Below are 27991 nucleotides of genomic sequence, written 5' to 3' on the forward strand. Positions count from 1 at the left end.
ACGTAACATGATCCGAGAAGCAGAGGCGTGGGGAAAGAAAACAAGAAATATGTCTCGTGGAATTGACCTACTGACCTCGGGACATATATGGAGTACCCTACAGTACAACCTCGACACCCAGGTATCTACACTGAGGAGAGTCATGATTATGTGATCCACAGTTAGCCAGGGGTCTCCGGTCTCAATGATACCTACAAATCCACCCACCATCAATTAGGTTCACTACTAATCACTCTGGTGTAGTTTCACACACAAAGCCGGCCCTCTAGTGTTAGACTCCACCCTGACTTCGTGGTGTGGCAATTTGAGCGGCGTATTCACCATTTCTGTGCTTAGTATACAAGATAAGATCCGCACGGTGAAGTCCGCAATCTACCAATGAGTCTTTCTATTTGCGAGGCGCAATCTCCGTCATATCCATAGGGCGATTTCTTTATATGAATGCCATCGACATCTACATCTGGAACCATCTAGGACAGCTCATCTGTTGTCTCCAGGACTTGGCTGAAGGAAGCTGAGGTCGGTCTTGGTGCTTTTACTCCTGGTCTACTGATCTATACTACGTATTCAATGAAAAAGCCTTCGTTCGGGAGGCCTTCTTATATTCGAAGCGCACATACTCGCCACTCGCATCTATTGGGGGCGGGAATGGCTAATTGACAATTTTCGACATGTGCGGGTACCTAGGGTTAAAGCCTGAGCAATATCCTTGTTAGCGCGGCGTCTGCATGCGGTCTGGGCATAAGCCACGGCTCTCCAGTTCCAAGGCTTGCAAGCCAATGCATATTCGCAATCGTATATAACTTTCCTAGACCTCGTGGTGCTGTACTGCGACTAGATTTTAATACCAGTCAAAAACTACCGGGACTCCGTACCATTCTAACAGAAGTGGCTTGTAGAAACGATGCACCCGCATGGATCTAGTTCATGCGCCTTGATCCACCAGATGACTGAACGTATTTCGTCAATTTCTCACTATCTTTCGACATGTCCTCCGTAAAGAATGGCGTGATTTAGTCCTCTGGCGGATTGCGTGAGAGGCAGCCTTGGAATCCAGGCAGTCCAAAGCAAGGGCAGTCGTGACCCTAAATCCTCGTCCCCACTACCAACACGTCTTGAGACTCTCGAATTACCCTCGAGGTAAGGCATTCGGCCCTGACAGCCCTCAGTCGTTATCCGTGCAGATGCATACTCCGTAGATGCCTGTTTACTTTCGTCACTTGGAAGCTGCATCTTCCAGTGTTCGCCTTCGTGCCGGACAAAATTTGGGACTTTCATTTGGCTATGAAATCGATGACATGAAACCAACTTGTATCGACACCAAAAATCTATTAATGCGCCACACTAACGGAAGATACACGTCTCTTTGACAGAATAGCAGAAACAAGGGATAAGCAGTCGCTCTATCCTGTTCCGCGCTGAGAACATATCCCCCAGATAGAGCGAGGATGCAACTCTACAGTCGCAAGATCTTCTACAGGTGCAGTATACTCATTTGCGATCTACTTGACTTGGGATTTATATCTCATACACTGACAAATCTGGGTATTTGTCGCTTTCTAGCCCCCATTATCAATCCTACCCAAGGTCATTGCACGGTCAACAGTTTCTCCAAAGATCACTGTTTTAGCAATCCGAAAATTCCTGCCACGCTAGCCGACCCTCGATATCAAATGTTCGAGTTACAAGAAAACAGATCCTATAAGAGCTGTTCAGTTGTCACTCAAGGTAGCGTTGCGCCCGAGAGGAGGATAAAACCTTTGATTGAACCGCGGTCCATCTCGGGCGCAATATAGTTCAATAACTCAGCTTCTGCTCCCCAGACAAAATGGTCAATGTATCGTTGTGGAGTTGCTAAGTTAAGGACTAAATTGCGGACATAAGCTCAATTCCTCCAAACTGTCATCGTCAGAATAACCGTCTTTCGGACGAGTACCCACGGACTCGCTTTATAGTTATCTGGATTGGAGCTGAGCGAAACAATGTGATATGTGGATTCGGAAAAGGGTTCTGCAGTTTCCGGGCCGACTAAAACACGGCACGAAGACTCACGAAGACTACTCTTCGCTGTAAGTATAACATGGTGGCTTTTGATCCTCAGCTCAACAGCGGGCTTCTAAAAATCAAACAAAAGGCCAAGTGCCTTGTGACGTTTACGCCGAAGGACCACTAGTTATGAGGGAATAGTCGCAGCTCAGGTTATGTACTCACAAGGGTGGTCTAGCCGCTAACTACCAGCTCCTTGACAGAGATAAGTATGTGCACTGCGACCACTTGCTCCTTGTAGTGGTGATTCTATCATCAACGCGTTCTAGACATCCAGACCCTTTTGATATCAAGAAATATAGTGGGCCCGGATCGGATGTGCTAAGCGCCGATTCCCGAGACATAAAAATGGAAAAGGGAACATCAACTTTGAACATTAATAATGGCGCTTCAACCCGCACCGGGAAAAGAAACCAGAGTGTAAAAAAAAAAGAAAAAGGAAAATAAAAAAAAATTCATTCTCGTTTCTGGATTTTACTTCCTTCTTGTCTATATGATCCCTTTCGATGTGTATATATACCAACCATATAGGATAATCGTGCAGTCATACCTGGTCTATTCATCTTGACCGATAAGCGGCAAAAGCTTTCCCTTTCCCACACTAACAGACCATCAGAGAACCAAATGGGGCCGTCAGGTTAAGATCCAAGCTGGGTGGCCCTATCATTCGCCCGCTTTCCCCGTCTGCTCCTCCACGTCCTCCGGCCTTGTCCAACTTCGGTGGGATCCAACTGAGACTGACCGTCAAATCCCCGCGGCTCTTCTTCTCTAATTTCTATTTTTATGCTTTCTCATCATCTTAAAACATCATATCCTCAACCCTAAGATAACGTCGGGTCTACCAACATTCCGGTCTTGGTAGTGGACCGGTGCCAAATCCACTCCGCGGGTTTCTAGCCAACACATGATCTGGTGAAACCGGGGCACGGGCCCGGTCTACTTACACTTCCTGCGGTTCAACTGCTTGATCTAGTAAAAGAAACATGCAAAACCCAGCGCGCGATGCTGGGATTATGCCATCTTGGGGAGCGCTGGACAGCTCTTCCGTTTCCCGACAGGGTATGCGATTAAGCAACGGCCATGGTCTTGCAAATCGAAGACGTAACCCATTGGTAAGAACCCTTCCTCTGTGCCCGGCACAAGGTGCATTAGTTGAGTTCGTCTGGGCAGGCGTGTGAGATGTGTTATAAGAAGAAAGTCAAATGCGAGGTTGAGGGCTCCGACACGGCCTGTATTCAATGTATGCGTCGTAACATAACGTGCAAATTCACCACAAGGAAAGAGAAGAGAGATAATTTGAAAAGGTATCGGCATATCACTGCAACTCTCACCTACAGCTAGTCAAGGGTCTGTTTTCGCTAAATAGTCTCTTCTAGAACGAACTACGTGAAAAACTTAGAAGAACGTTTGAGGAAGACTGAGTCTTTACTTCGCGCTGCAGGTCTTCTAGACGACGAAGATATGAGCCAACTTGATTCTGGTGGTGAAGATGGTAACGACAGCTCCGAGGACGAAAGTGATATTGATCATGCACAAAACGAACCTTGCGGTTCGAGGGGCCGTCATTGCAGTATGCTAACATCGAAAGACTCAATACATGTTGCAAACGAAGAGTCAAACGCCCCGTCTGGTTCAGGTCTGTCGAGTAAGTCTGCCGGGCGGAGCCAGAAGCTACCTTGGGATAGTACCCTACACCAGCCACCCCTCTTCCGCTATGACCCTAGAGAGGACTCTCGATACTACGGTACGTCAGACAATATTATACCCCCTATGTTGTTCCTCTAAGGCACTTGTTGGCTGACTAATTACCAGGACGATCTTCATTCTTGTCCATTTTATCTCGAGATGGGATTGAGTGGATCAAGAGCAAGACAGGGGACTCTAGGTTTCTTACTCTACTACTTGAGGACAAGGACCACGACAGCCCCTGGGATCACTGGCGGCCAGATGTATTCCATGACGTGTTCTCGTCTACAGTCTTTAAGCCCTTGCCTCCGAGAGCAGAAGTTTTTTCCTTATTAAAGGATTATTTTCGCACAGTGAACCGGTTATTTCCACTGTACCACGAGGCGACGTTTATGCAGTTGGTTGAATGGCAATATACGCAACAGACGTGTGATGATGCTGCCCGTTGGGCCAGCATCAATATTATCCTCTCTTTAGCTTACGAGTACCGATTTTCCAACTGTCAGAAGTCAGAGAGAGACAGGGAGAAAGCCTGGCTTTATTACAAAAATGCTATGTCAGTCTTTGCGGAGCTGACATTACGGAGGACCGATATTTTGAGCGTGCAGGCCCTTATTGGCATGGCCTTATTTCTTCGAGGAAATTCGGGCACTCAGTCAGCATCACCTATCATAACAGCCGCCATCCGGGCCTGTCAACGAATGGGGCTCCATCGTGACGTTCCTAGACCCCATCTTTCCCAGGCCGAGCAAGAACAGAGGAAGAGGGTATTCTGGGTTGCCTATATCCTTGATCAGAGGTAACACCCGTCCAATATATGGTAATTTCTTTTTTCGTTTCATCAGAGGCTAACGCCCAAATGGTGTAGCGCATGCATACGGACGGGTAGTTCGCCCACCCAGCATCCAGACGATCTCGATATCGGTTTTCCGGAGGTGGATACCGACGATGAGTTTACAATGCACGGCAATGCTTCTTTTTTCCGCCAGATTTGCCACATGACGCTCATAAGAAGCCGAATATATAGCAAGCTTTATGCTGTTAAGGCTCTGCAGAAAATGTCTCCCAAAGAAATCTACAAAGTCGTCCGGGAGCTCCGGGAGGAGCTTGAGGAATGGCATCAGGCAAGCCCTTTCACCCAAAAATTGAAGCCGAGAGGAGCAAGCGAGGATTTCCTGGTGGGATTTGCTACTGCTGGCTTGCAGTTTGGCTATTTTAATTCTATGATCATGATCCATCGTCTGCCCTTGACTATTCATTTTGCCTATGTGCGGCATTCTACAATTAACGTCAAGTGGGACGTTGATCACAAAACTATCTTCAACGAGTCGACTAAGGCGAGCTCAATCTGTGTTCAGGCTGCCCGGGACACATTGAAGCTTGTGAATAACCTTCCATGGGGGGACATAGCATGGATCTGGTGAGTTGTTGAATTCTCGAGATATCAATTTGGACCTCCCGCTAATACAACCGTAGGTCTCTGTTGTATTATATTTTCCTGGCAGTTACCATACTATTCACTTATATCCTACGCGACAGTCAGCACCCCAACGCCAGAGAAGATTTGCAGCATCTAAGCATGGCAGCAACCTTCTTCGCAACGCTCATACCCGGCGACGGGCCGTGCAATTACGCCAAGTTCATGACTAAGATGTGTGCTAACTTCGAGCGAGTAGCCCGGGCTGTCGTTGAGCGAGAACAAAAGGCACTCAAATCAAGCGATACACATCACCAGCCCGTGGCATCATCGGTCACCACCCAAGAACGAAATGAAACGAGCTCCCCATCCAGGGAGCAAGTATCCCATTTGTCTTCTACCGGTCATGTTGACATTCCTCAACTCGAAGGTCTTCCACGCATTAACTCGTCGGGCTATGTTGTTCCTGAAAGCCCTAGCGCTGCCTCAGAAGACACCCCCACTGCGGACCAACCCACTGTGAACGATCCGCTCCTAGGCGGGTACCCAGTTAGCCAGGCCCATGAAAGCCCAAGTGCAACCATCCAGCAGAGCTACCAGTATCCAATGGATGACACTTTTCCGGCCGCTATGGCCGACGACATACAACAGCCAGAATTGTGGCAAATCCCAATGACGGCTGATTGGGAGTTTGGCAGTCAGTTTCTGAGCCTTTTCGGCCCACAATTCTTTGATCAAGGGGGTAGCGATGTCATGTCGGCAATGGCTGGGATGACAGCACCATCAATGCCTTCGGCGCCAATGAACATGGGGTTCAACTGCGATGATTCTGATAATGCAGAGGACTATCCTGCGTGGATGCCCCGGGGATTTATGAACCTCTTCTAATCAATCAACCAGTGGAGGACCGAACCTTTGTGAGCTGAGCCCTCGACATGCGGTTCCAGCGACGTCTTACATTTATATATCCCTGCTCTAGTATTTGACCGGGGATGCCCATTGATAGTGAGCCAGAAGCAATATGACGGATATAATACTCTGTCTGTACCCTAATGAATTGACGATAACACCGGTCACTCCATTCTAAAATCACGATAGCAGCCTATTCTCAATACCCATTGGATGTATCAAAATGAAGAACAGTTACCAACAGTCCATAACCTTCTAGCGAGTAGAAACCCGTTCAAAACACGATCTTACAGATTAAAAGACAAAAGGATATCAAGATACCCTGTCTAGACCCTAAACAATCAGGCCACCGCCAAAAGTAAGCGCTAGATGTCGATCGCAATGACGTAGGTGTGTCCTTTGTATATATTTTCCATAACTTGTCACATGTTTATACCTCCATTAAATTCTTCCACCACAAAGAACGATTCATCTAATCTCATCTCATATCTCATTTTCTACTCAACCAACACATACCAACCGCCAATACATAATCATTTATAAATAAACCTCGGCCCAACTCCATTCTGTGTATACTCAATCTACTCTCAAATCCCAAACTACCCTCCCTCCTTCGCTCATCACTTCCAGTTTCACCAACAATCCAAACCCAAACAACTAATAGACACCACCCTGTCACATTCAGCCCGAGAGAAACAAGGATGACTACCTCATTCAATACAAAACCTTACACCTACACCCGCTACCCACCCACCATCTCCCCCTCAATCCCACGCCTAGACACAGAAGAAGACATCAAGAAGGCCGTGCTCGCCAACCCCGAAACCACCTTCGATGATACGGTCGACACCACCGGCGGCTGGTACCAGAAAGACATGGAAGGGAAGGTGTTGGCCATTGTGTCGGATCAGATGTGTGAGGAGCTAGATGCGAGGAGAGATCATGCTGAGGCGTGGGTGAAGGAGAATGAGAGAAGGGAGGCGGCGGGCGAGCCGCCCTTGGAGCCTGTTTGTTGGAGGAGGTAGGATATAAGGAAGAGAGGGGAGGACACTTAGGGACGATAGTGGCTGTTAGTTTTTACGGTGTTGGGTGGGTAAGGGGGGGTCTCGTTGGGTTTCCTTCATTGGATTGGATTGGTTTGTATGGTGATCAAATATATGCTTCGGCGTTGTTGAGGGCTCTATGTCGTTGCTGAAGGTTGAACGACGCATGAAAAACTCAAGATTGCGATTCTCATATACTTGTAAATGTATCCACATATCATATCCATGTATAAACCCGTTCCCACCGAAGATATTTACCCATCCAGAACCCATAGTGAACTCCCAAGCCTTGCTCTCAAACACCGTCACCCTACTCGCGCGCAAAAGAAATAAAACCAAACCCGACGATCCTCGAGACGCCATATGCCATTGCTCATAATTAAAACACTGTCCCGGTAAGTGTTTGAACTGCCTTGCTCCAAATACCGTTTCCAAGCTCGGGCCCGGACTTCTCCCCGAGCTCCTTACGAAGAAGTTTTCGCATTTCATCCTCAGACATGCCGGAGCTATTCGTAGTTCCAAAGCCATAGACTTTACTAGCAATCACATCGGTCTCGAATGCTAGGACACCAACATCACCAGAGTTTCCTTTTTGCACACGTGTCTTGACAGCAAAGTTAACATCGACTCTTCTGGCTCCTGTACTCTTTGCTTTTGAGGATCCCTTTCCAGATGATAGTTCAAGCAGAGTGCATCTCGCCCTGAGGGAGGGTTTTGCATCAATCTCGGAGAACTTGAGCTTGGTAGCACCGCAGAATCCCAGCATACGGGCTTCCTCTTCGAGATTGAGCACAAGATCCCACGCTTGCGCGACGAAACGGAGCATCTGCTTTGGAGCCGTTTTAGACTGTGGGATGATTGCAAGCTCATTTTGAAGAGACTTCAAGACTAACAACCCTATTGGCGAGAGCTTAGAGGAATGGGCTATAAAGTTTGTTCTGCCTTGAGGGCTGTGTTTCAACTCAATCGGCATTTTCTCGTTAATACCAGGATGTTGGCTGTTGCCATTATCAATAAAGAACGCCCCCGGGTGGAACGAAAGTTGGAGCTGATTGCGATAAGACATCGTCACCAATGGACCTGTAGGGGAACTGGAAGGGGAAGTGGCCGAGATGATAGACCATCCTGTCTGACGTTCCATCTTATGGACGGATTCTATCGAGAATTAGCTCAAGTCTCAGCCATATATGTAAAGAAGGCACTTACCCTTCAACTCACTAATCTCCTTGGCACTCCAGCCCCGACATTCCTCCTTAACCCGTTCCGCCTCTTGGATTTGGCCCAAGTATTCCGCTTTAAGCTCCACTCCGGCTTCGATAATGTTTGTCTTTTCTTGGGCTTCGACTTGTAGTTCCTCAAGTAACTTTTTCTTTGATGCAATCTCCTCCTCGATGCTAGAGAGTTTCCCGCGCACATCACGGAGTTCATCCTGGTCGCAATTTTCAATCTCGTCCGCCAACTGCTGCAGAGATGTAGCCTGTTCCTCAAGTGATGAATGTTTTCCGACAAGTGCGGGCACCACACCGCTAAGGAGTGTCTCATGCTTCGACAAAAGTTCATCATCACTTCTCATTTCTTCAATGTGGTGGTTAAGCCCATCTTTCAGACCCTCGAGGAGCTTCATCCGCCACTCATACCAAGTAGCTTTGCTAAGCAGCCTAGCGTGAGTTTTTACGTTTCGAAATTGATTGTCCATTAATAGACGGATATCGGGAGGGGCGGTCGTATATTCTCGGAATAAAGGGGGGTTCTCGGCATAGGTCTCCATCTCGATGGACCGGATAATTTGCCTACCTTCTGAGATATACGACTTCAACTCTCGGCAAGACTAGAGAAAATTAGCAAAACATTGCGAATTTGTCGAGAAGACAAAACTGACATGTTGATAAAGCTCGAGCATGGGTACGGTACAGAAGCCAGCAGCGACACAATCATCAAACTTGGAGGCACTAAACTTTTCGCTAGAAAGTCTGGCTCTTCTTTTGGTCGCACTGTCCGGCGCAGTGGTATGTCGACGCTTCGTCGTGGTAAGCTCCATGAAGTGAATGTTGGTCATGTTCAAGAACTCTTGCAACTGGATAGGCTCAACTTCTGGCCCGGATTCTTCCTGACGATAGAGGGTTTCTTGAGCTGGCTCAGAAGTGGATGTGCCATTGGACGACGTTGGTTCGTCTTCTATAGGGTTTACCATCACAGAGGAACCCCTCGGCACCTTTGTAGGGGTTGTGCTAACCTTTGCCGGGGATCTTTCAATTGATGGGGGAGCAGGGGAGCGGCCCAGATGTCCGACTGTTTCATCTTTTGTCGGTGGTGCGGGAAGTCTGATATTTTTTACAGGGCTAGCCTCACGACCTCTTAGACGCTTGGGTGTATGGTCAGATTCGTCGTCAGGTAAGTCCAGTTCCATCGGCCGTTTACCAAGTAAGCCCCGCGCCGCACCGACGTGTAAGCTTTTCCGGCCGGCAAGTTTGTTCTTCTTCGGTGTGAGGCTTGATATCATATCCCTCAAGTTTGTAGTCGCATCTCGGTCATTACCTTGCAGCGGTGGGATATGTCCATCCTCGCGACTTTCTTCTTCTTCGCGCTCACGATCAACCTCCTCTTGAAGCTTCAAAGGATCTTCGAATCGTACACCTTGTTGCCGTTCCTGAGGAACGAATTCAGCACTATCTTCGCCAATAGACCGGCGCTTATCGAGCATAGCAGCTACCTTGGGGGACCCTAATCCTTCTTTATCAATCCCAAGTCCAGATGAACGCCTCTTGCTTTTCGGTTGCAGGACGAAGAGAGGCGTGGATTCGCCCGTCGCACTGTTTCCAAAAAGGCTCTTACGGGGCGACTTTGGTTTATTTGCGGACTCCTGCAATTCAGGTTGAAAGAGCTTCTTCGGTGACGCGTTTCTAAACCCCTTGGCACTTGATGGTGGAGTTTTTCCAGGCGTTGTAGGATGACTAACTTGCGGTGTCGATTGTTTCGAAGGAGTCAACGAGTTCTCCGACGGGGACATCTTAGGGGTAGTTGAGGTTGGTGTGCTCGAAGGTCCTTGACTCAGACTCTGCCTTGTATGTCGGGATCTGACACTTGCCAAACTAGGACTGCCACTCTCCGAGGTCACTGTAGTAACATGGAAAGGGCCTGGTGACTTCGCAGGAGACTGTCGAACGGATTCTTGGAAAGGAGAACTACCGCGCTCAGCGGATTCAAATTCCATTTCCATCTCTTCCTTTGCTTCCTCTTTACCACTGGCTTCGGCCTCCGGTGGTAATATCCTACCCATGGCTGTCGTGACTTCCATCCCTGCAGTCTGGTCATCATCATCATCATCCTCCTCCTCCTCTGGTTCATCTCGCTCCTCATTCGGTGGAAGGATACCACCAAGGGCCCCAGTGATCTCCATATCTTCGCCATCTTCTATTATGCCGTCCTCGTTCCATTCGAAGTTCCGTTCGTTGGAGTCTCCCGGAGCAGAAGACCCAGCAGCCCCGTAGTCGTCCTCATCCTCATCTTCTATGGAAGATTTGCCCAGAAGCCCGCCAACTACGGAAGTAAATTCCATTGTCATCTCTTCGTTCTCGTTTGCATTACTATCCGCGCCTGTGGACTCCGCAGGGGAAGTAGGTTGTGCGATGCCTCCAACCACATTTGTGAGCTCCATCGTTTGTTCACCGTAGTTTGTTTCCTCTCCACTTGACTTGCGACGGATGGCGCTTTGACGACGGCTTGCCGGTTTGGAGATGATCCGGCCAATGGCATTCGTCACTTCCATGCTCATATCATCATCTCCGTTGTCACTTGCCGCATCACGGTCTTGGTGGTCCGTTGAATACGCATTCTCTTGGTCATGTCGGGCGCTGATGTCTTCCCAGTCAAAGCTTTGTCTCTGTCCTTTCTTAATCCAGGGTTGGAAAGCACCTGTGATTTCCTGATCGGCAATCTCCATTGACATGTCGCCGTTCTCATCGTCATCGATGCTCTTCGTGCCGGCCTCTCGAGCTGCTTGTCGAAGAGCCTCATTGAGTCGGGCGCTAGAGCTGGTATTCGATTCCTCGGATCGCGCCGTCACCGCTGAGTGAGCAGTTACATCATCTAGGCTCATTGCAGTACTTTCACCGTCAAAACCAGAGGTTGAAGAGTTATCGTCATCCTCCTCCTCATCATCTCTAGTATCAGCTTGCCGCCCAATATCTTCACTTCCATCTGCAGAGCTGCCGCTGAAGGGGCTAGAGGACATTTGCTGGGAGGACCCCATTCCATCATAAGTTCCATATTGAGGTCGGTTTGCCAACTGTTGAAGATCTGGGTATTGCACAGGAGAAAATGCTATGTCTGACTCGATTTCGGCATCCGGGGACAAGGGAGGTTCAGTCTGTCCGGCAGCTTGTGTTGCCTGGTTCTCAGAAGTTAAGGAAGATGCGCGTCTGGTGGAGTTGGAGGTAGACGATGAAGTAGAGTCGTCGGGAATCTCCACTACGTTCCATGTGTGTAATGTTGCCTCCGGAGCGAACGATACTCGGCGGTTTGCTGTGATAAAACTGGTCAGTCCCACATAAACTGCTGAGGGAAAGACAATACCATACCCATAGACTTCCGGCGGGCTTCCCGCTGTTCTAGAATGGCCTTCCGCTCCCGCTCCCGCCTGTTCTTCTCGTCACGCTCTCTAGCGGCGGCCATCTCGTCACGGATTGATGAAGCATTAAAGCTGTCGAATGGGTTGGATTCATTTATAGGCCCGGACGGCTGTGCTGGGGTGCCAAGGTCTATCAACATGCCCTCTCTCCCCTGGATTACCCCACCTTCATTGTCTTCATGATGCTGTGATCCTCGAGCTGGTGTTCGCCTCCGTGTTTCTTCGAAAGAGGGGATGTTTCGCACTGGCGAAACGGGCACGGTGGGTTTTAGAATAGATTTGAGAGGGAATGCTGTAGTGGACTATAATGCGACAATATTTGCCTTAGTTTGCAAAGGAATCAGAGGATCGTGGGGCTAAGAGAGGGAATATACCTTGCGTCGGTTACCGTTGGAGTTCTGAAGCGCATCTAAACCACCAGGCCCCAAGCTTTTACTGCGGGACTTCTTATCTTTCCCGCCCAGTCTTGCGGAGCCCAGGACCGGTTGACTTGAACTTATGTCAGTAGTTGTATTCTCCTTATCCACTCCAGGTGTGAACCTCGATCGGGGTACATGGGCGATCGAGCGACGAGATCGCGGACGGGCAGACCCCGCGGAGTCACTTCTGGATGCCATGAGGCAAGATATAAGGTATCATAGACAAATCTGGATGATTAAAGCTTTTCAATTTCAATTCATCAATGATTTCACTTGTTTCGAAGCGTTGGAATAATAGACATGGTCCAGTTAGCCTTACGCCCTCATTAACCACACCAGTATAACGATCCCCCAAAAGTCGCGCGTCTCCCGGGTGCTGCTCATGTGATCGTTCAATGTAAACAAACGTTTCTGCTAACTATCGCGGTTAGTCATATATTACATAATGCAGATACGATTAGTTAACTAACTAGGTGTTAGGGCTAGTACAGCGTGACTAGCCCGCAACAGGTTTAGCGTCGCCATCGCACACTCCCACACTGAATTATCCGCCATCCCGAATAAATCTTCCACAACATCGACGTCGACCACCGCAGGCCCCGACACCCCCCTCCGCGACGATACACCCAGCTCGACTTCGCTTCCTCGTCGAACTGAATTCTCGCAACAATGGCGACCGAGTTGACCGTCCAGTCGGAACGTGCGTTCCAGAAGCAGCCTCACATCTTCAACAACCCTAAGACTCTTGCGAAGAGCAAGAAGGTTGGCCAGGGCCGCAGATGGTACAAGGATGTTGGTCTTGGATTCCGTACCCCCAAGAACGCCATTGAGGGCACCTACATCGGTATGCACGACCTACTGTGAAATCTTGCCGGAACTTTCGAATTTCATATTGGGGATGAACGACGATTTTCCGGGGTTTGGAGATGAAAGACTGCGCGGGATCATGAAAGTCCAGGATTGCATTTGCGGCACGGAGATTGTCGATAGAGGTGGAGAATATTCTGTCGCAGTTGGAAAGCCGATATTGCCTTGCTGGTTCTCTGTTATCTTCATCTCCGAACTCCGGAATCGGTTCATAAGTCTCCATCGACTTGATGGATAGCTCGCTGATATCAAACAGACAAGAAGTGCCCCTTCACTGGTATGGTCTCCATCCGTGGCCGTATCCTGACCGGCCGTGTTGTCTCCACCAAGATGCACCGTACCATCGTCATCCGCCGTGAATACCTCCACTACGTCCCCAAGTACAACCGTTACGAGAAGAGACACAAGAACCTTGCTGCTCACGTCTCTCCCGCTTTCCGTGTTGAGGAGGGTGACTGGGTTACCGTCGGCCAGTGCCGTCCCCTGTCCAAGACTGTACGTACACAACTGTTCCGGAAACTCCATTTGGCCCCATCTTTAGCGATCACATACCTCTTTCCATGTGGGGCCTATCTTGCTATGGACCACCCCATGGATTTGCTTTCCGATTGCCATAATTGAGTGGAACATTTTTAACACGTCTTTAGGTCCGCTTCAACGTCCTCCGTGTCCTGCCCCGTACCGGCAAGGCCGTCAAGGCTTTCTCCAAGTTCTAAGCGTGTCGATGATGATGGGGGTGTTTCGATTCCAGAGGGTCATCAACCTAGGGCAGCGGCGTGACTGGATATAAGCGAATTAGTTTAACGGGTTGGGATTGTTTCACGATTTCATGTCCCAGGTACCCTTGTGAAGGAAATATCCAATGAAAAAAAGCTTTTTGATACTCCTATGTTAGAAGTCCAACTGTATAGCCAACCGGGAAAGGGATTGCCGTTCATGACAGTTCGGGAATGGAGCTTTTTCATAATGCCAATTTAGGTCTTTTTTTTCATTCATTATTTCTCTTTACACTACTGTCGTTCTCCTCGGGATTCTTCGATTGCTTTTCCTCGTCGCTAAAAGCTAGGGAATTGAGATACCAGCTGCCCTTGGGAATATAGTACAACCTGCCTCCGTGCCTTGAGCAGCCCAGTGGTGTGCTACCTAACGACCAATTCTCAGTTCAACCCCTACCCCAAAACAAGTAAATATGCACCGGCTTCTCCTGTTTTTCTTTCGCCCTTCCACCTTTCTGTTCTCCGTCTGTTATTCTGCGTTGTGCGTAATCAGATTTTCGGTTATTCGGAGACAAGACGGGATTAGGCACATTAAGCAGGTATTATTGGGTGCAATATCAATTTAAAATTTGGTTGACTCTCGCTCTGTCACTCGCAAATTGGTCCTCTGCTACTGGTTGATGACGAGACTCGATAAGCTCCGGCTCAGGGTTCGCTGAAGTTACGCTCCCGGTGCTGTCATTGGCTGTATTTGTATTGAACAAGGTGTTTGAGAAGGCAACCGTTGTGAAGACATCATCGATAACCTCATCTTCGGTGCTAGAGTCGTCAATTATAACTTCTTCCCTTGTGCGATCCTCTTGCGCTATCCACCTTCTGTTATGGCTGTCAAAGATCTTGATAGGTGGCAACGCAGCCCTCGTAGACAGTCCTACCGGACAAGGCGTGTCAGCTCTTAGATCATCATCACTCTCCTGAACACCATTATCTGGCGATGATTCCCCCTCGGTTACAGTGTCTTCGTCTGAAAATGGCTCGAGCTGATCTAGATCATCTAGGTCCAATATGGCAGGCAGGGTTGTTTCTGGGTCATGGACCTCAGTCAGCGACAAATAACCACTGTTCATTCCTCCGATAAACTCTTGCCAGGACCCTTTCTTTGTATTCAAACGCCACGAGTACACCATTCCTTGTCCAACTGAATGGAAATATTGCTGAGGTACTTTGAGGCGGGCCAAGAGCTCTCCTATAATCAAGCCAGACTGGTGGTCAAATTGTCCCGGGCCCTTGGCTAGGACTTGGTGTAATGATCTTCCGGCTTTTTCATAGGTTCTAATGACGTCGAGCTGCAGAATGCTCTCAATATGGGGATGTTCACTTGTTACCTGAAGAAGCGAACTGACTTTAAACGAGGATATTATAGCAGATTTATGGACCTTTCCCCAGATGAGATATTCTCCCCCTCCATTGTATCTTCCTACCTTCAAACCAACCTTGCGGACAAGCTTCTGAGCAGAGTACACTTGAGTTTGTAGCTTCTTCGAGTCAATCATGGTTAGTATTGCTCCTTCTTTTTTTTGTATCGCCCTATGGATTGGTGCAAGCATGGACCTGAAGGTTGAGATGAAGGGAGTTGGGACCTCAAATATACTAGCGTGGTTCACGACGTGTTGCTCGAACTCCTTTATATCGATATCATTTGGCGCAAAATAATCCAGCTCATCGATAAATAATCCAGCGAGAAACATCTTTGTAGAATTGATTCCTTGGGAATCAATATTTGACCACCGGTACAGAATAGGAGGTATCCAAATCGCGCTTTCCTGCTGTTAGGATTTATGGTAAATTAGTCAAATAACCCTGAATGGTTGTCAAATACTATAATTTCATACCTTCTCAACATCTTCTTTATAGCACCAAAAACATCTCTTGCCACCACCCGTACAGAGACTTAGGTCTTGATAATTGTGCTTATCAATTTCCACCGGGGACCGTATGGCGGCAATATCCACTGCTCTTGCAGTTGAGGGTATAATGGGGCTCTCATCAGCATCCTAATTATACATTAGCACCAGGCATGCTCTTCAAGACAAGAACTCACAGGTGTAGACAAAAAATCAACTGGGAGACTCTGCTCCCTGAGCTGGAAGTTTGACATATCTATATCATCTACTTCTTTCTCAACAAGCGTGATGCCCAACGTCTTCGCACATTCTTGAACCCTCTTAACCACAGGGAGCCAAGTATCACGGTTTTCAAAAGGAGACAGATGTACATGCCCCCAAATAGGATCACCGGACGATTTCAGATCAGCCCACTGGGAATGCATTGTACCTATAGAAATGCCTTCCGTGAGTCCACATTTAATCAGCTCCGGCTTGAAGGCATGGTTGAAGATTTCTCTGAATACTCTCTTGTCTCTGCAGAAAAACTTATAGAGACAGCAAAGAAAGATTCTTTGCCTAGTACTCCATCGGTTCCTGGGTGTCTTCAGTGTATGATCGATAGCCTGTATATCCATCTTGAATCAAGAAGACAGAGAGAATCACCTAGTTCGCGCAATTTCCACTAGGAAAGATAGAGAGACCTTGTAGAGTATTGTGAAGAGACAAAATGAGTTCCTTTTCTCTGATTTTTTCTTGCCTGGAATAATGAGGGCTCAATGGACTGTGGGTAGACAAATGATGTGCAAAAAAAAAAAAGAAAAGAAAAGAAAATAGAGCCTTGATCTCTCTTATATGAGCGGGTTGACGAACGATGGTACTCGGACTGCAGAGAAATAACCGGCCAGAATACTACCAAATAAGTTGAGAAACGAGATCAGAGGGAAAATGGGATTTGAGGAGGAGTGAGGTAGGGTGTTATTACTTTGAAGTCAATGCTGTACTGGAAATACTATCAGAATAAACCCCTGACACGGTACACAGCTCTTACCTGCTTCTCTTATGAAACACATTCTCTTTTGGGTCAGTTTCATATTGGACATTGAAACAGGAGCGTTGTCGAGGTTATTGTTACTACCGAGGGAGTATATGGATAGAAAGTGTTGGGTGACGACGGAGAGTAATGAGCAAACCAGCTACTATTGTTACAGCAGAGTACATCCGGGTCTATACATAACTGCATGATTGTGTTGGGATAGGTTCGGATATGGAACAGGGAAAGTTATTGGGTTTAAAACCGATACTATATAGAATTTATAGTTCCAAAGAAGCGACATATCAGATTTCTATCGGGGGAGAGCGAGATGAGGAGCTTAAAAAACAAAAGCTAGGCAAAAATAAAAGGTTCTACTCAGAAATAACTTCTGCGCTTTTTTCTTAGGGTAAAGAAGAGGATGATGCTGAAGAAGAAAATAAATTTTCGGTCAAATTCATTGTACTAGACGGCAGAAGAAGTCTATACTCCGTATATCAGGCACAGTGTGAGGTTCCTGAATAGACTAAGCGGGAACGTGATACACATACTTGATTAAATATCTGCCTAAGGCGGAGAGAGTAAAGCTTAACTCCACTGCGATTCCCGCTGACTTGACACTCCAAACGTTCCGAAGGCGTGAAGCTCCCTCAGTCCCTCCAGCCATTTACCAACCTTCTAAACTCTTCGAGGCCGGCATATCTCACGCTTTTATTGCCATCATTGTTTTATCGATCTCAGTCTCACTCTCAGAAGCTGTGCTGATTATAACTTCACCCACCCCCGCCTTCCTGCTAGACTCCATACTTCCAGATTGCACGACGCGCGCAACATGGCTTGAGCCACCATGACTGTTGTTAGTGCCGGTGTCGACAGATCAATTTGGAACTACGATAGCTGTTGATCTGCCTTGATATTTTTGAAACCCTTATACCCTACAAGGGTCTTCAGTCCTAATTGAACTTCTCCCACGAGGATCTTCTGATCCCGATTACGGCCCAATCGCGGAGTCCAACACACCGTCGCAATGTCCCACAATTTTGAGAAATCGGTAAAGGGGGCCACCAAAATTAAGGTCAGTCTGAATCGAAATTGTCTCCGTACCTGTTATCATTAGCATGAGGTACTGATGACTGGCTTCATGCGAGCAGCTCGCGGCCCCTAAATCTAAATACATAGAGCACATCCTGGTAGCGACCCATACAGGAGAAGCGGGAGTAGCAGAAATATTTCGAACAATTCAGCTTCGGCTACGCGACTCAACATGGACGATAGTCTTCAAAGCCCTCATTGTCATACATATCATGGTAAGGGAGGGGCAATTGGACGCTACACTACAGTATATGGCGGAGAACCCGAGGAAGCTTGCAATCAGCGGATTTTCAGAAGGTAAGCCGGTAAAGTTCCAGATATACGAAAGAAGATGCTGACATCGGGTAGTTCAGTCACAAGGACATAACATCCGGAGATACTCCGATTACCTAGTCGCGCGCGCAAATGCATTCGAGGCTACCAAAACGGATTATGTACGAAGCGGGCAGGGACGTATGAAGAGGTTGACGGTAGAAAAGGGCCTCTTGAGGGAAACGGAGATTGTACAAAGACAGATCCATGCGCTGTTACAGTGTGATGTATGTTCTCCATCGGCTGTAGTCGAGTTACGATGGCTGACCGTCTCTAGCTTCTGACAGATGAAGTTGAGAACGAGATTACGTTAACGGCCTTTCGCCTGCTCACATTGGATCTCCTGACGCTTTACTCAGTCATGAACGAGGGCACGATCAACGTTTTGGGTAGGTATTATCACCCGTTACATAATTGCGGCTTAACTCATGCTGTTCGCAACAGAGCATTACTTCGAAATGTCGCGGCCTGATAGCGAGCGTGCACTAGAGATTTATAAGACTTTTACCCAACAAACAGAGGAGGTCGTGAAATTCCTAGGTGTCGCTAGACATTTCCAAGCAGCAACACGGCTAGAAATACCCAAGCTGAAGCACGCCTCTACCGACCTAACTCGACTCCTTGAAGACGACCTTAATGACCCGGATTTTGATCAGCGACGAAGAGAATATCTACTACAGAAAGGAGGAAAAAGTGGCAACCCGGGTCAAACATTCGCATCCAGCAACACGGCTGGAGCAGGAAATAGGTCTGTCAGCAATCCTGAACCACTTCGACCCCACACACAACCTGCTCCGCAAAAGAAAGAGAACCCAGCGAACTTGATCGATTTCTTCGACTCAATCGATCCACAACCCCCAGCACAACAGAACCCTATGCAGCTACCACATCTACAGCAGCAAGCGCAAGTGCAAGCGATGCAATTCCAACAGACAGGCTTCCAGCCGCAACAGCCAGCGTTCTACCCCCAACAAACTGGGTTCCAACAACAGGCGCAGCCAACCGGCTTTAGCCAGGTTATGCCAACTGGGGATCCTTTTGCACAGCAAAGTACCAATCCATTCGGTCAACAGCAAGCTCAACAGCCACAGCCCCTTCAGCCAACCCCAACTGGTGCGGGATTTGGCGGTTACTCAGCGCAGCCGCAGACATATGGATTCCAGCAGAATCTTGCCCCTGTTCCCCAGAACAATCTTACGCCATTTCCTCAGCAACAGCAATCAATGTCCGGTGCGCAGTTGCAACCGCAAACAACGAACCCCTTCAGACAGTCGATGTTACTGAGTACCCCAACCGGAACCGGCATGCCGGCATCTCCACTAAACCGCCAGAACACAAACCCTTTTGCACGACGGCTGTCGAGCGCCAACCCGCCGCAATTCGACGCCAGTGCGCTGCCGCCACAGCAACCGCCTCCGCAGTCAGCGCCGTCACTACAACCCCAACGAACGGGGACTAATCCTTTTGCTCGAAGCTCTTCGGTCCCTCCGCAGCAGTCACAGGGCCTGCAGCCTCCTGCGCCGGCGCCTCTGCGGCCCAATCCCACTGGAAGCACGAACCCTTTCCGCCAAAGTGCCTTTGTCAACCAACAGACTGGTCAAGGGTGGCATGTCGGTGGCCAGCAAGGGACGATGGGCGGTTATGAGCAGCTAGAAACTGTGCCTGTGTTTCCGCGGCCCGGAATGTAATGTTCCCATTGCGGTCTAGACGGCCGTGGCACTTATATCGGGATATTCTTAACCCCCGCAATCCCTTCTTGTTCATATTCTCTCCTACATGGGTCGTTCAGTTATTGTGTTCGTTTTCAGCATACGATGGTGAGCTCGCAGCGCGGGCCTGGCTGCCAAATCTTGTAGCGATAGCCAACATTAGTGACTAGGGCATGTAATAAGACTTTGTAGATTTTTTGCGACCGTGCTGCGAGTTGTAGCGGGGTGTTGAGAGTCGTCGTAGCCCTTTCGCTGAACCTCCCCAGTGTCTCCTTCCAATGGCGCATGGGGCTTTTGTGTTCATGGGTAAGAAACAGAGCTATCGATCCTCGGATTGAAAGGGGAACAAATACACTGATACTAAAAATAAATCTATGTAGTCGATAGACTAGACAGGTCATGTCTCATTTGGAATAACACACACACACACACATATATATATATATATATATATATATATCCAATTGCAACTTGATATGCGGTATGAATCCGATTCCAAATATGTACTGGCTGGCTCTAATAACTTTCTATAAAATCCCAGGAATTGAGTTCAGGCTCCACTTGGGCGAAGGATTGATGTAGTATATATAAACAATATTATATATTGATTTTTCTTTCCTTTTGAGAGGAATCAATTCCAATTTTCTCTTTTAGGGTTTCATTGTTAATTCCCGAACTCATGGACCAGGATGAGAGATTAATGACTTTCTCTCTCAGGACTGGACTCCAATTCCGCTGGTCGTGTTGGATCCAAACTTTCCCTTAACTGGTTTATGTAAACGATTCTAAGTTAGGTCTCGTTCTGTCGTTCCACAAGGGAATAAAATAAAGAAAAAATAGAAATAAAATGTATAAACAAATTATAAAATAAAATAGAAATAACAGAAGGGAGGTCCAACCTCGCACTCCCTGTTTCATGTATATATATATTTATATAAAAGACAATTGGATCAAGTTGTGAGAAGGATGAACTTTTCCTGATAAGGGCAGTGCGCTGACCATTCAGCAATTTTCCCTCCCTTGTCCCATCTTTCTTGACCCTCCCAAATCCACTTGGACGCCTTTCTCTCTCACACCCACATTCCCAAACTTATGGTCCCAATTCTCACTCCAGTTTGAAACGGCGTGTTCCTCCCCCCCCAATGACGATCCTTAAAGCGTGAGATCTCCGGAGTGCCATAATTAGATTTGCGCGCACCATGGACGCCAAGAACTCTACTCACCACTCAACGGCGCCCTCCGATCGCCAGCAGGTACTGCCGCTCCTAAACTCCACCCCGGTCTCGTCGGCGACCGGGGCGTCGTCTTCTATACAGAATTCAGATTCTAGTCACAGCTCGGCCCCGGCGTCGCCAGCAGTCCATGACAATTCTCATGCGCTCGCCTTCGTTGATGAATCCATTCGTCAGAACATAACTCATAGTTCCGAGCGCAATAGTCAAGATGTAGGCAGAAATGCCGTAACGAAGCCGCGCAAACCGCGCAAGCCTAGTAATGCGTCGGGTGGCCGGTCGACCCTGTTTTGGGTCCATAGCGACCCCCAGTCGGCAGCCCAGGGAACGAGGGAGGAAACCCTCAAGCGCATCCGTTCGCATGTTATGTCGGAGCATAATCGCAAGAAGAGACTGGAGAACACTAAACGGTACAAAAGCAAGACATGGAAGCACCTTGCTTTCCAGCCGCCGGAAACCGCCGCTTCTAGTTCATCGGCCTCTACTCCTTTAGCCTCTGCGCTGGGCGACTCTCAACAATTGCCCCTCAAGGTATCTCAGCCTGAGCAGCAAGAAGGTAGTTTAGAAAACGCACTAGCCGGTGACACGCCAGGCTTTGTGGCAGCATCGACAGAAAACTACCATGACGTTGATGCATCTTCGCATGGTCAGGCGCTCACCGTGATCCAGAATAATTCGCCCGTGGCCTATCTGGGTTCAGGAGGCAATGATCCTTTTAATGTATTCCATACGCGGCTTACTGATCGTATGTCTCGGCATCTTCAACACTGTGAGTCAGTTCTTTGGACCATGTAGACTATACGGAGCTCACATTTGATAGTTCTGGGTACCCTGACCCAGATTGCGTACCCGCTCCAGCGCCGGTATGGAGAGAAGCTACAGGCACATTGGACAGCACTAGTCCATCGCGACCCCGCCTCACTCCACGCGTGCATATGTGTTGCTGCCTCCAATACTGCCCTGACAATCGGTGAATTCCCGGTGAGGGAGGGTCAACGGCCCAGTACCCTACTTCTTGACACCTTTCATCACAGAGGTGAGACAATCCGGCTGGTCAACGAGGGACTATCAGATCCTGTCAAAGCCTCGAGTGATTCGTTGATTGCCGCTGTTTCAACGTTATTAACAATTGAGGTATGACATTCTGCAAAGGGATTCCTGCTCGCTACTGACCATATAGATTGCTTCTGGAAACCCTGATTATCTCAAGATCCACTTGGCCGGATTGAGGCAGATGGTTGCCCTGCGAAATAGCCTTGCAGACGTACCACCTGATATCCGGTTCCAGATCTCTTGGTTGGTTTGACAATGAAATAACGTTTCACCTATCGCTAACGCCAGCAGGACCGATATCCGGGTGGCTTGCATGGCCTTCACAAAGCCAATCTTCCCTTTCCTCCGTTATGCTCGCCCTGCCCATTTCACCATTGCCCCTCCTAATGAAGACCTTGCCAAGACTGCTTCTGCATTGAATTCACTAATTGAAATACCTAGTATCTTCGGTGATGGCATGTCTAAGATCATCTACGACCTGTCTGAGCTTGTGTGGTACGCTGAATGGGTGAAAAGTGGGCAGAATTACCAAGAAATTGACGACGAGACCGAAGGTTACTTCAACACAGAGGTCATATATGTCGAATATGCCCTTCATATGGATCGGTATCTTGAGACCGGCGAGCCTAAAGGGGACGCGAATATCGAAGGCTGCGTCCGGCTAGCATGTCTTCTATTCCACAATGGTACGATCTGGGAATTCTACCCCCAGATCGGCCCCGTGTTCCCCAAACCGATCAGCGCTCTTCGTCTGGCGCTAGCTACCACGATCCCAGCCGGATTCTTCCAAATGCTCCCGGACGTGTTGATCTGGGTGCTTTTCGTCGGGGCATGGAGTTCGCAGCTATTGCCTGAGAGAACATTCTTCGTGACTGAGTTAGCGGCTGCAGTACGAAGACAGGGAATCCAGTCGTGGCAGGAACTGCGATCCCTGCTGTTAAACTTTTTCTACGCGGACCGCGTTCACCAAACTCCATTGCGCGGATTATGGGATGAAATCCGGCTAATACGTATCCCATGAACATCATCTATACCCAATGAGCCGTTATATAACTATGTATAGTAATGAAAATAACCCTGTACATACCATGAGACAGGCCACTCCAACCTTACATACCTACACGTTATCTCTGTCCACACACTTCACCTCCCTCATGTGTTACATTGTGATAAGCTGCAGCGATACTCCCAAGTCTCTGGCCAAGAACCAGCAAGCCACCTGATAACCAGCGGCGCCCTATCACTACACCGTCCTATCAAGTGGACAACAGCTAGTATTACTTAACTGGGTAATACTATGCAGGTTTAACAATCAACCAATTGTCACACCAAACAGAGTGGACCCGTTCACAACTTGCAACCCTACCCCTACCCAGTATCTACGAGTATCTAGGTACTCCAACCCTGCACGGCACCCAGCCCAACATCCACTTAGTCTCTAATCCAGCACTCACACACCCATAAAAATACTCAGTAACTAGGAAGTGACTTAGTAACAATATTATCACGTCACAAAAACGGCCCAAAGAGAGGACAAAACAGCCATGTAGGTACCATAATCTCACCCATTTCACACATGCATTAGAACCAAACAAGGCCATGCCATTTTCTATTAGTGCTACATGTATTCTACAATAGTATGCGCGATTTTCATGTCCGAGTAATGGCATGATCTCCTGATTCCAATGAGGGAGTTCCCGGAAAAGAATTTTTGATGGATCTACGTCAGAGGTATTTTAGTTCTCTTGCTTGATTTACTTGGATATACACCTAGATCTATCTACCAAGGATCATGACATTTTTTTTTCTTTCAAGATATTCAATTACCCTCTCTATGAGCATATAATCTAGGCAAGCCTCTACTTTAGAACCCAAAGATCTCAAAGATAAAAATCACGATCAACAAAATAGATAAAACACCGGAAGGAAAAGAAAAAGAAAGGAAAAACAAGCTTATGCATGCAGAACTCACGCCAAGCCCGAGTTACCCCCGTAGCCAGCTCCACGTGCTGTAAAAATTTTGCACCAAGATGCCGAACTTCACCCGTCCGAACGACTCCCGACCTGCAAAGGCAAACCGAGAAATTCCCGATCTATAGGACATATTAGTTTGGCGGCCCCTTTTCTTCTATCTCTTCTTCTTTTTCTTTTTCTTTTTCTTTTTTTTTTTTTGTGTGTGTGTGTGTGTGTGTGCAAATGGCCATGCATACTATTGCGCAGAGAAACTAGAAGCGCCTTTTTTGCTCAATCTATGTATTGTTTGTTTTATGCTGATTGATTGGTTTAGGTTTTGCGCTTGGTCTGAGAGCTGTGTTCGCACTTATATCTTTTGTGGTGTTTTGATTACATCTCTCTCTACATTTTTTTTGTTGGAGGACGAATGTTTATGCTAATCCGATAGGAACTACTACTATATACTGTCGTACTTCGAAGAGCCGAGGGATATTCGTCAGCCTCTATGTTGAGGGCATGTGGTATATCGATCAGTGATGACTACTATGCTGGCACGTGTGGGAGCTAACGTCTGTGCTTCACGACAGGTCCGCAGCATGTCCCGTGGCCAAACAGACATAGACATGACTTGCCTACAGGATCGCACGCCTTCCAACTACAACACGATGAAGCAGCAGATTCATTATCATTGAGTGCATTAACTAATAGAACTAGATACAGACACACATCCCCTTCCATCGTCCATTCACATGAACAACAGGTCGCCATCATTACAAAGCTATAAAAGGTGCTGGCAAACGGCAAAAGCAAATGAAATCATCGCAAAGACCATCTATACCTGCCGCGGATTTGGGTATAGTATTGGGTGGTCAAGCTGATCTGCAATACAACATGCAGAATGCTGACACGGCATTACATTCTCGCAGCAATGATCTTACAAGAATGGGTATCTGACAAAAAAGGAAACGCCGGGACAAGATCCCGGCCCAATCGAGTTATGATCATCGACCTTCACACCGCGCAATAATCTAAACGGTCTCGCGCTCGGACTTGCGGCTGCGAGCAGTAGGAGACCAGGGGAAATGGGCGACGGGGAGGATGAAGAAGCTGTTGCTGTTGTCCGCAATACCGGCGAGGGCGTTGTACCAAGCTGCAAATGCTGCCAGGAGACCGAAGAAGCCACCGGCCTTGATGACGGGGGGGTTGGGCTTGCCCTCGGAGTTGCGGTGGATATAACCAATACCAAGGAGCAAGAAGGTCAGATCCAGGAAGAAAAACAGCAAGAAGAAGGCTACGGTGGATCTCAGGGTGCAAAACAGCAGGATAGTGGTGAAGATAAACCATCCCTTGTCACAGTCAGCACGCGACTCATTCAATCACCGGAACTGCGAACTTACAAAGAGGAACAATCCGAAAGAGTTATCGAACTGTGGTGTACCTGCGCCTCCGAGAGCCTCCGCAATCTCGAATCCACCTGGGGTCAGGATAATCGCGAAAGCAAGCCAGAAACCACCATAAGAAGACAGAGCGGTGGCACCAAAGGTGTTACCAACGGCCATTTCCCTTTAGAATGTTAGTGTACAGCGACTGGACATCTCAGTGGAGTATCAACTTACCACATGCCAGCAAGCAATTGAACGAGACCACCATAGCCGAAAGCCAAAGCGACCACAATATTGGGCTCAGCGATGTCGCGCGTACCCATGTTAATCGCGCTTAGCACGAAAGTGGTGAGGGCGAAAGCAGACAGGCCCAGAGGGGCTGGGTTACCGAACTTGCGGTGCTCGACAGACTTGTACAGACCAGGTTGGAACTCACCACCGAAGGGACGGAGTTGAGCCTCAGCGGTGTTGACGTGAGCGAGAGGTCCATATCCGAAGCGCGCAGCAGCCCTAGCTGTGTCCTCAGCGGACAGCTGGTGGGTGGGAGCAGCTCCGTTGATGCCATCGGAGCTGTTTCCGAAGTCCTTTTCGAACGCTTGGGGATTTTCTTGGGCGGCCATGATGCTCACGGATTGAAGGATCTATTCACAATAGGTCCAATTGATATCTGATGCGACAGAGAATTAACAAGTGAGGTTAAAAGATGAGAAGTGAATCCAGCTAGCTGGACGTGGAGATGAATATATATGAAACCGCGCAAGGGATTTCAAAGGGAGAACAGAAGACACGATGCGCACAGCACTGCTGGCTAGAACAAAAAAACGGCTTGACGATTTAGGACCGTGCAAGATGGAGAAAGGAGAAATAAATAGAACGGAAGGAAGAGGAGGGGAAAGCGTAAGTCAAATAATAAAATAAGAAGGGACGAGGGCCGTCTGGACCGATGGAAAGAAACAACCAGACATTCAATCGGACGAGCGAAAGTTGCAGGGGTGTGAGGACAGCAACTTACCGAATACGGGAGGAAGGCCCGTTAGTTGGACTTAGTTCTGATTTAGGGTTTTTTTTTTTTTCCTCTCGCTGGGCTAATTTCTCTCTGTCTCCAAGTTTCCCTTGGATGGATTGAGGGTCACAGTGAGTGGAGCAACGGAGCTGGGAATTTAGTTCGTGTCAAAGTCGAGGACGGACGATTCGCGCGAATCCACCGAACGGAAGATACACTAAACTCGAGGAAGAAGGGATATGTCTGGTCTTAAATGAAAAGGTCGAGGATACGGTAAGTAGAATCGGCTGTCCGGGGGCTAATTATTCCTAGCTTTTTTTTTCTCCAATTTATGCAGAAAAGCCAAAGCGGGGGAGAAACACCAACCCAACTACAGTATCAATCTAGAAAAAAGTTTTGGGGGGGAAGCGAAAATGAAAAAAAATACATGGGGGAACGGTATGGTTGGTCCAAGGGTGAAAGGAACTTTCTCCCATCCAGCAATTCTCATTGCATGGCCCGACTTTCCAAGACCCCGGGGTACGGAAGTGGAGACTCTTAGCAGAGAGTACTTTCGGTTGGGTTTCTTTTATTTTTATTTTCAATTTTATTTTAGTTTTTTCTAACCCTCTCAGCGAGCTTTTCAATTATGGAATGTTCATCTGGGGAAAAAGCACCAATCAAAGGATCCTGAGACCCGAGACAAAAGACGGTTCTTATTGGGTCCTGTAAGGATCAATAACCTAAGTAGTAGACGAGTAGATGTGTGTACTCGACTTTCAAATACTACGGTTTCTTTTCTTTGCTTTTCTTTTCTTTTCTTTTCTTTTCTTTTCTTTTCTTTTCTTTTCTTTTCTTTTTTTTTTTACATCTTAACCCAAATGTTACACCACATCACCTCAGTTGTTAAGGTACAGTACCAGATCGAGGTGCTTAATGGTCAGAAGGATGGAGTCAAAAAGACTGGATAGGTATGGACCCAACTAGGAAGCTTAGGTAGTATTTACTCTTACCGTAATTAACATAGTTCCATAAGGTACATGAATGTGTTACATAAAGCAGAAAGGTCCAGGTTCCAAACAGTCTGGTAATGCTCATACACGGGTCCGGCCGTGACACTCTAGTCCCTATCGTCCGTTTTCATTCTACTTCATCCAGCACAACTCTTTCGATATGACTGCAGAGTATGGTACTCATCGAGATGTAGCATCAACAGTGACTCGACATGGAACGGTAATCCTACCACATACTGAAACAACCCACGCAAGGAGTTGTTACCATTGACCTGTGCCTAAACTATTCCAGGCTAGTAATTTTCTCGTGTGGACTAGGGGCTAAATTCAGAGACCATCAACAGTGGACCCCTTCATGCCAGAGATGCTCCAACTCTCGTGCACATCGTCTGTGGGCCATCCATTTGGCAAATGCGACTCACTGTAGACGGAAAGCTTGATATGAGGCGTCGTGGGTGTCACCATTTGACTATCATGGGTAAGCTGACGATTACTATGGATTCATATGGAACATCAATAAGCGCTGGAGCCTGGAGGACCTGCGCGCACCATACTTATATGTATGGCCCACAGAGGATTGAAAGTCACGGCGGAAGAAAATTTTTCTTTTCTTTTTG

General features: G+C 47.8%; 9 protein-coding genes across 9 annotated transcripts; 5 read left to right on the plus strand and 4 right to left on the minus strand.

Annotated features, from left to right (window-relative positions):
* Positions 1 to 3029: 3029 nt before the first annotated feature.
* On the plus strand, positions 3030 to 6037 carry BDV38DRAFT_284239 (transcription factor domain-containing protein; the record flags this gene model as incomplete). Its single annotated transcript, XM_032060218.1, has 7 exons — positions 3030 to 3158; positions 3217 to 3350; positions 3423 to 3562; positions 3635 to 3790; positions 3859 to 4531; positions 4601 to 5152; positions 5209 to 6037. 7 exons carry the CDS (start codon positions 3030 to 3032, stop codon positions 6035 to 6037), a joined length of 2613 nt encoding a protein of 870 aa, XP_031912306.1.
* Positions 6038 to 6612: 575 nt separating this feature from the next.
* Positions 6613 to 7282, plus strand: BDV38DRAFT_117885 (uncharacterized protein). Its single transcript, XM_032051075.1, has 2 exons — positions 6613 to 6628; positions 6744 to 7282. The coding sequence occupies exon 2, from the start codon at positions 6760 to 6762 to the stop codon at positions 7081 to 7083; it is 324 nt and encodes a 107-aa protein (XP_031912307.1). The 5' UTR covers positions 6613 to 6628; positions 6744 to 6759; the 3' UTR covers positions 7084 to 7282.
* On the minus strand, positions 7282 to 12572 carry BDV38DRAFT_117894 (kinetochore-microtubule binding complex subunit SPC105). The gene is made up of 5 exons (XM_032051076.1): positions 12103 to 12572; positions 11679 to 12030; positions 8981 to 11622; positions 8308 to 8929; positions 7282 to 8256 (listed from the first exon to the last, which is right to left on the minus strand). The coding sequence occupies exons 1-5, from the start codon at positions 12343 to 12345 to the stop codon at positions 7481 to 7483; spliced, it is 4635 nt and encodes a 1544-aa protein (XP_031912308.1). The 5' UTR covers positions 12346 to 12572; the 3' UTR covers positions 7282 to 7480.
* Positions 12573 to 12627: 55 nt separating this feature from the next.
* On the plus strand, positions 12628 to 14039 carry BDV38DRAFT_117863 (40S ribosomal protein uS17). Its single transcript, XM_032051073.1, has 3 exons — positions 12628 to 12991; positions 13271 to 13509; positions 13662 to 14039. The coding sequence occupies exons 1-3, from the start codon at positions 12817 to 12819 to the stop codon at positions 13728 to 13730; spliced, it is 483 nt and encodes a 160-aa protein (XP_031912309.1). The 5' UTR covers positions 12628 to 12816; the 3' UTR covers positions 13731 to 14039.
* On the minus strand, positions 13657 to 15606 carry BDV38DRAFT_117867 (uncharacterized protein). Its single transcript, XM_032051074.1, has one exon. The coding sequence runs from the start codon at positions 15476 to 15478 to the stop codon at positions 14348 to 14350; it is 1131 nt and encodes a 376-aa protein (XP_031912310.1). The 5' UTR covers positions 15479 to 15606; the 3' UTR covers positions 13657 to 14347.
* A 1668-nt stretch (positions 15607 to 17274) lies between these two features.
* Positions 17275 to 20125, plus strand: BDV38DRAFT_250362 (ENTH domain protein). Its single transcript, XM_032054942.1, has 5 exons — positions 17275 to 17721; positions 17798 to 18035; positions 18087 to 18277; positions 18328 to 18439; positions 18495 to 20125. The coding sequence occupies exons 1-5, from the start codon at positions 17674 to 17676 to the stop codon at positions 19736 to 19738; spliced, it is 1833 nt and encodes a 610-aa protein (XP_031912311.1). The 5' UTR covers positions 17275 to 17673; the 3' UTR covers positions 19739 to 20125.
* BDV38DRAFT_117915 (uncharacterized protein) lies at positions 19797 to 20218 on the minus strand. The gene has a single exon (XM_032051077.1). It carries the CDS (start codon positions 20158 to 20160, stop codon positions 19855 to 19857), a length of 306 nt encoding a protein of 101 aa, XP_031912312.1. The 5' UTR covers positions 20161 to 20218; the 3' UTR covers positions 19797 to 19854.
* A 544-nt stretch (positions 20219 to 20762) lies between these two features.
* Positions 20763 to 23803, plus strand: BDV38DRAFT_117936 (uncharacterized protein). Its single transcript, XM_032051078.1, has 4 exons — positions 20763 to 21760; positions 21812 to 22125; positions 22172 to 22287; positions 22336 to 23803. The coding sequence occupies exons 1-4, from the start codon at positions 20959 to 20961 to the stop codon at positions 23063 to 23065; spliced, it is 1962 nt and encodes a 653-aa protein (XP_031912313.1). The 5' UTR covers positions 20763 to 20958; the 3' UTR covers positions 23066 to 23803.
* Positions 23804 to 24896: 1093 nt separating this feature from the next.
* On the minus strand, positions 24897 to 26160 carry BDV38DRAFT_118015 (acetate uptake transporter family protein). The gene is made up of 3 exons (XM_032051079.1): positions 25614 to 26160; positions 25395 to 25560; positions 24897 to 25343 (listed from the first exon to the last, which is right to left on the minus strand). The coding sequence occupies exons 1-3, from the start codon at positions 25997 to 25999 to the stop codon at positions 25026 to 25028; spliced, it is 870 nt and encodes a 289-aa protein (XP_031912314.1). The 5' UTR covers positions 26000 to 26160; the 3' UTR covers positions 24897 to 25025.
* Between the last annotated feature and the right edge of the window lie 1831 nt (positions 26161 to 27991).

The sequence above is a fragment of the Aspergillus pseudotamarii genome (genome assembly GCF_009193445.1).
Source record: "Aspergillus pseudotamarii strain CBS 117625 unplaced genomic scaffold BDV38scaffold_36, whole genome shotgun sequence".
Taxonomy (NCBI): domain Eukaryota; kingdom Fungi; phylum Ascomycota; class Eurotiomycetes; order Eurotiales; family Aspergillaceae; genus Aspergillus; species Aspergillus pseudotamarii.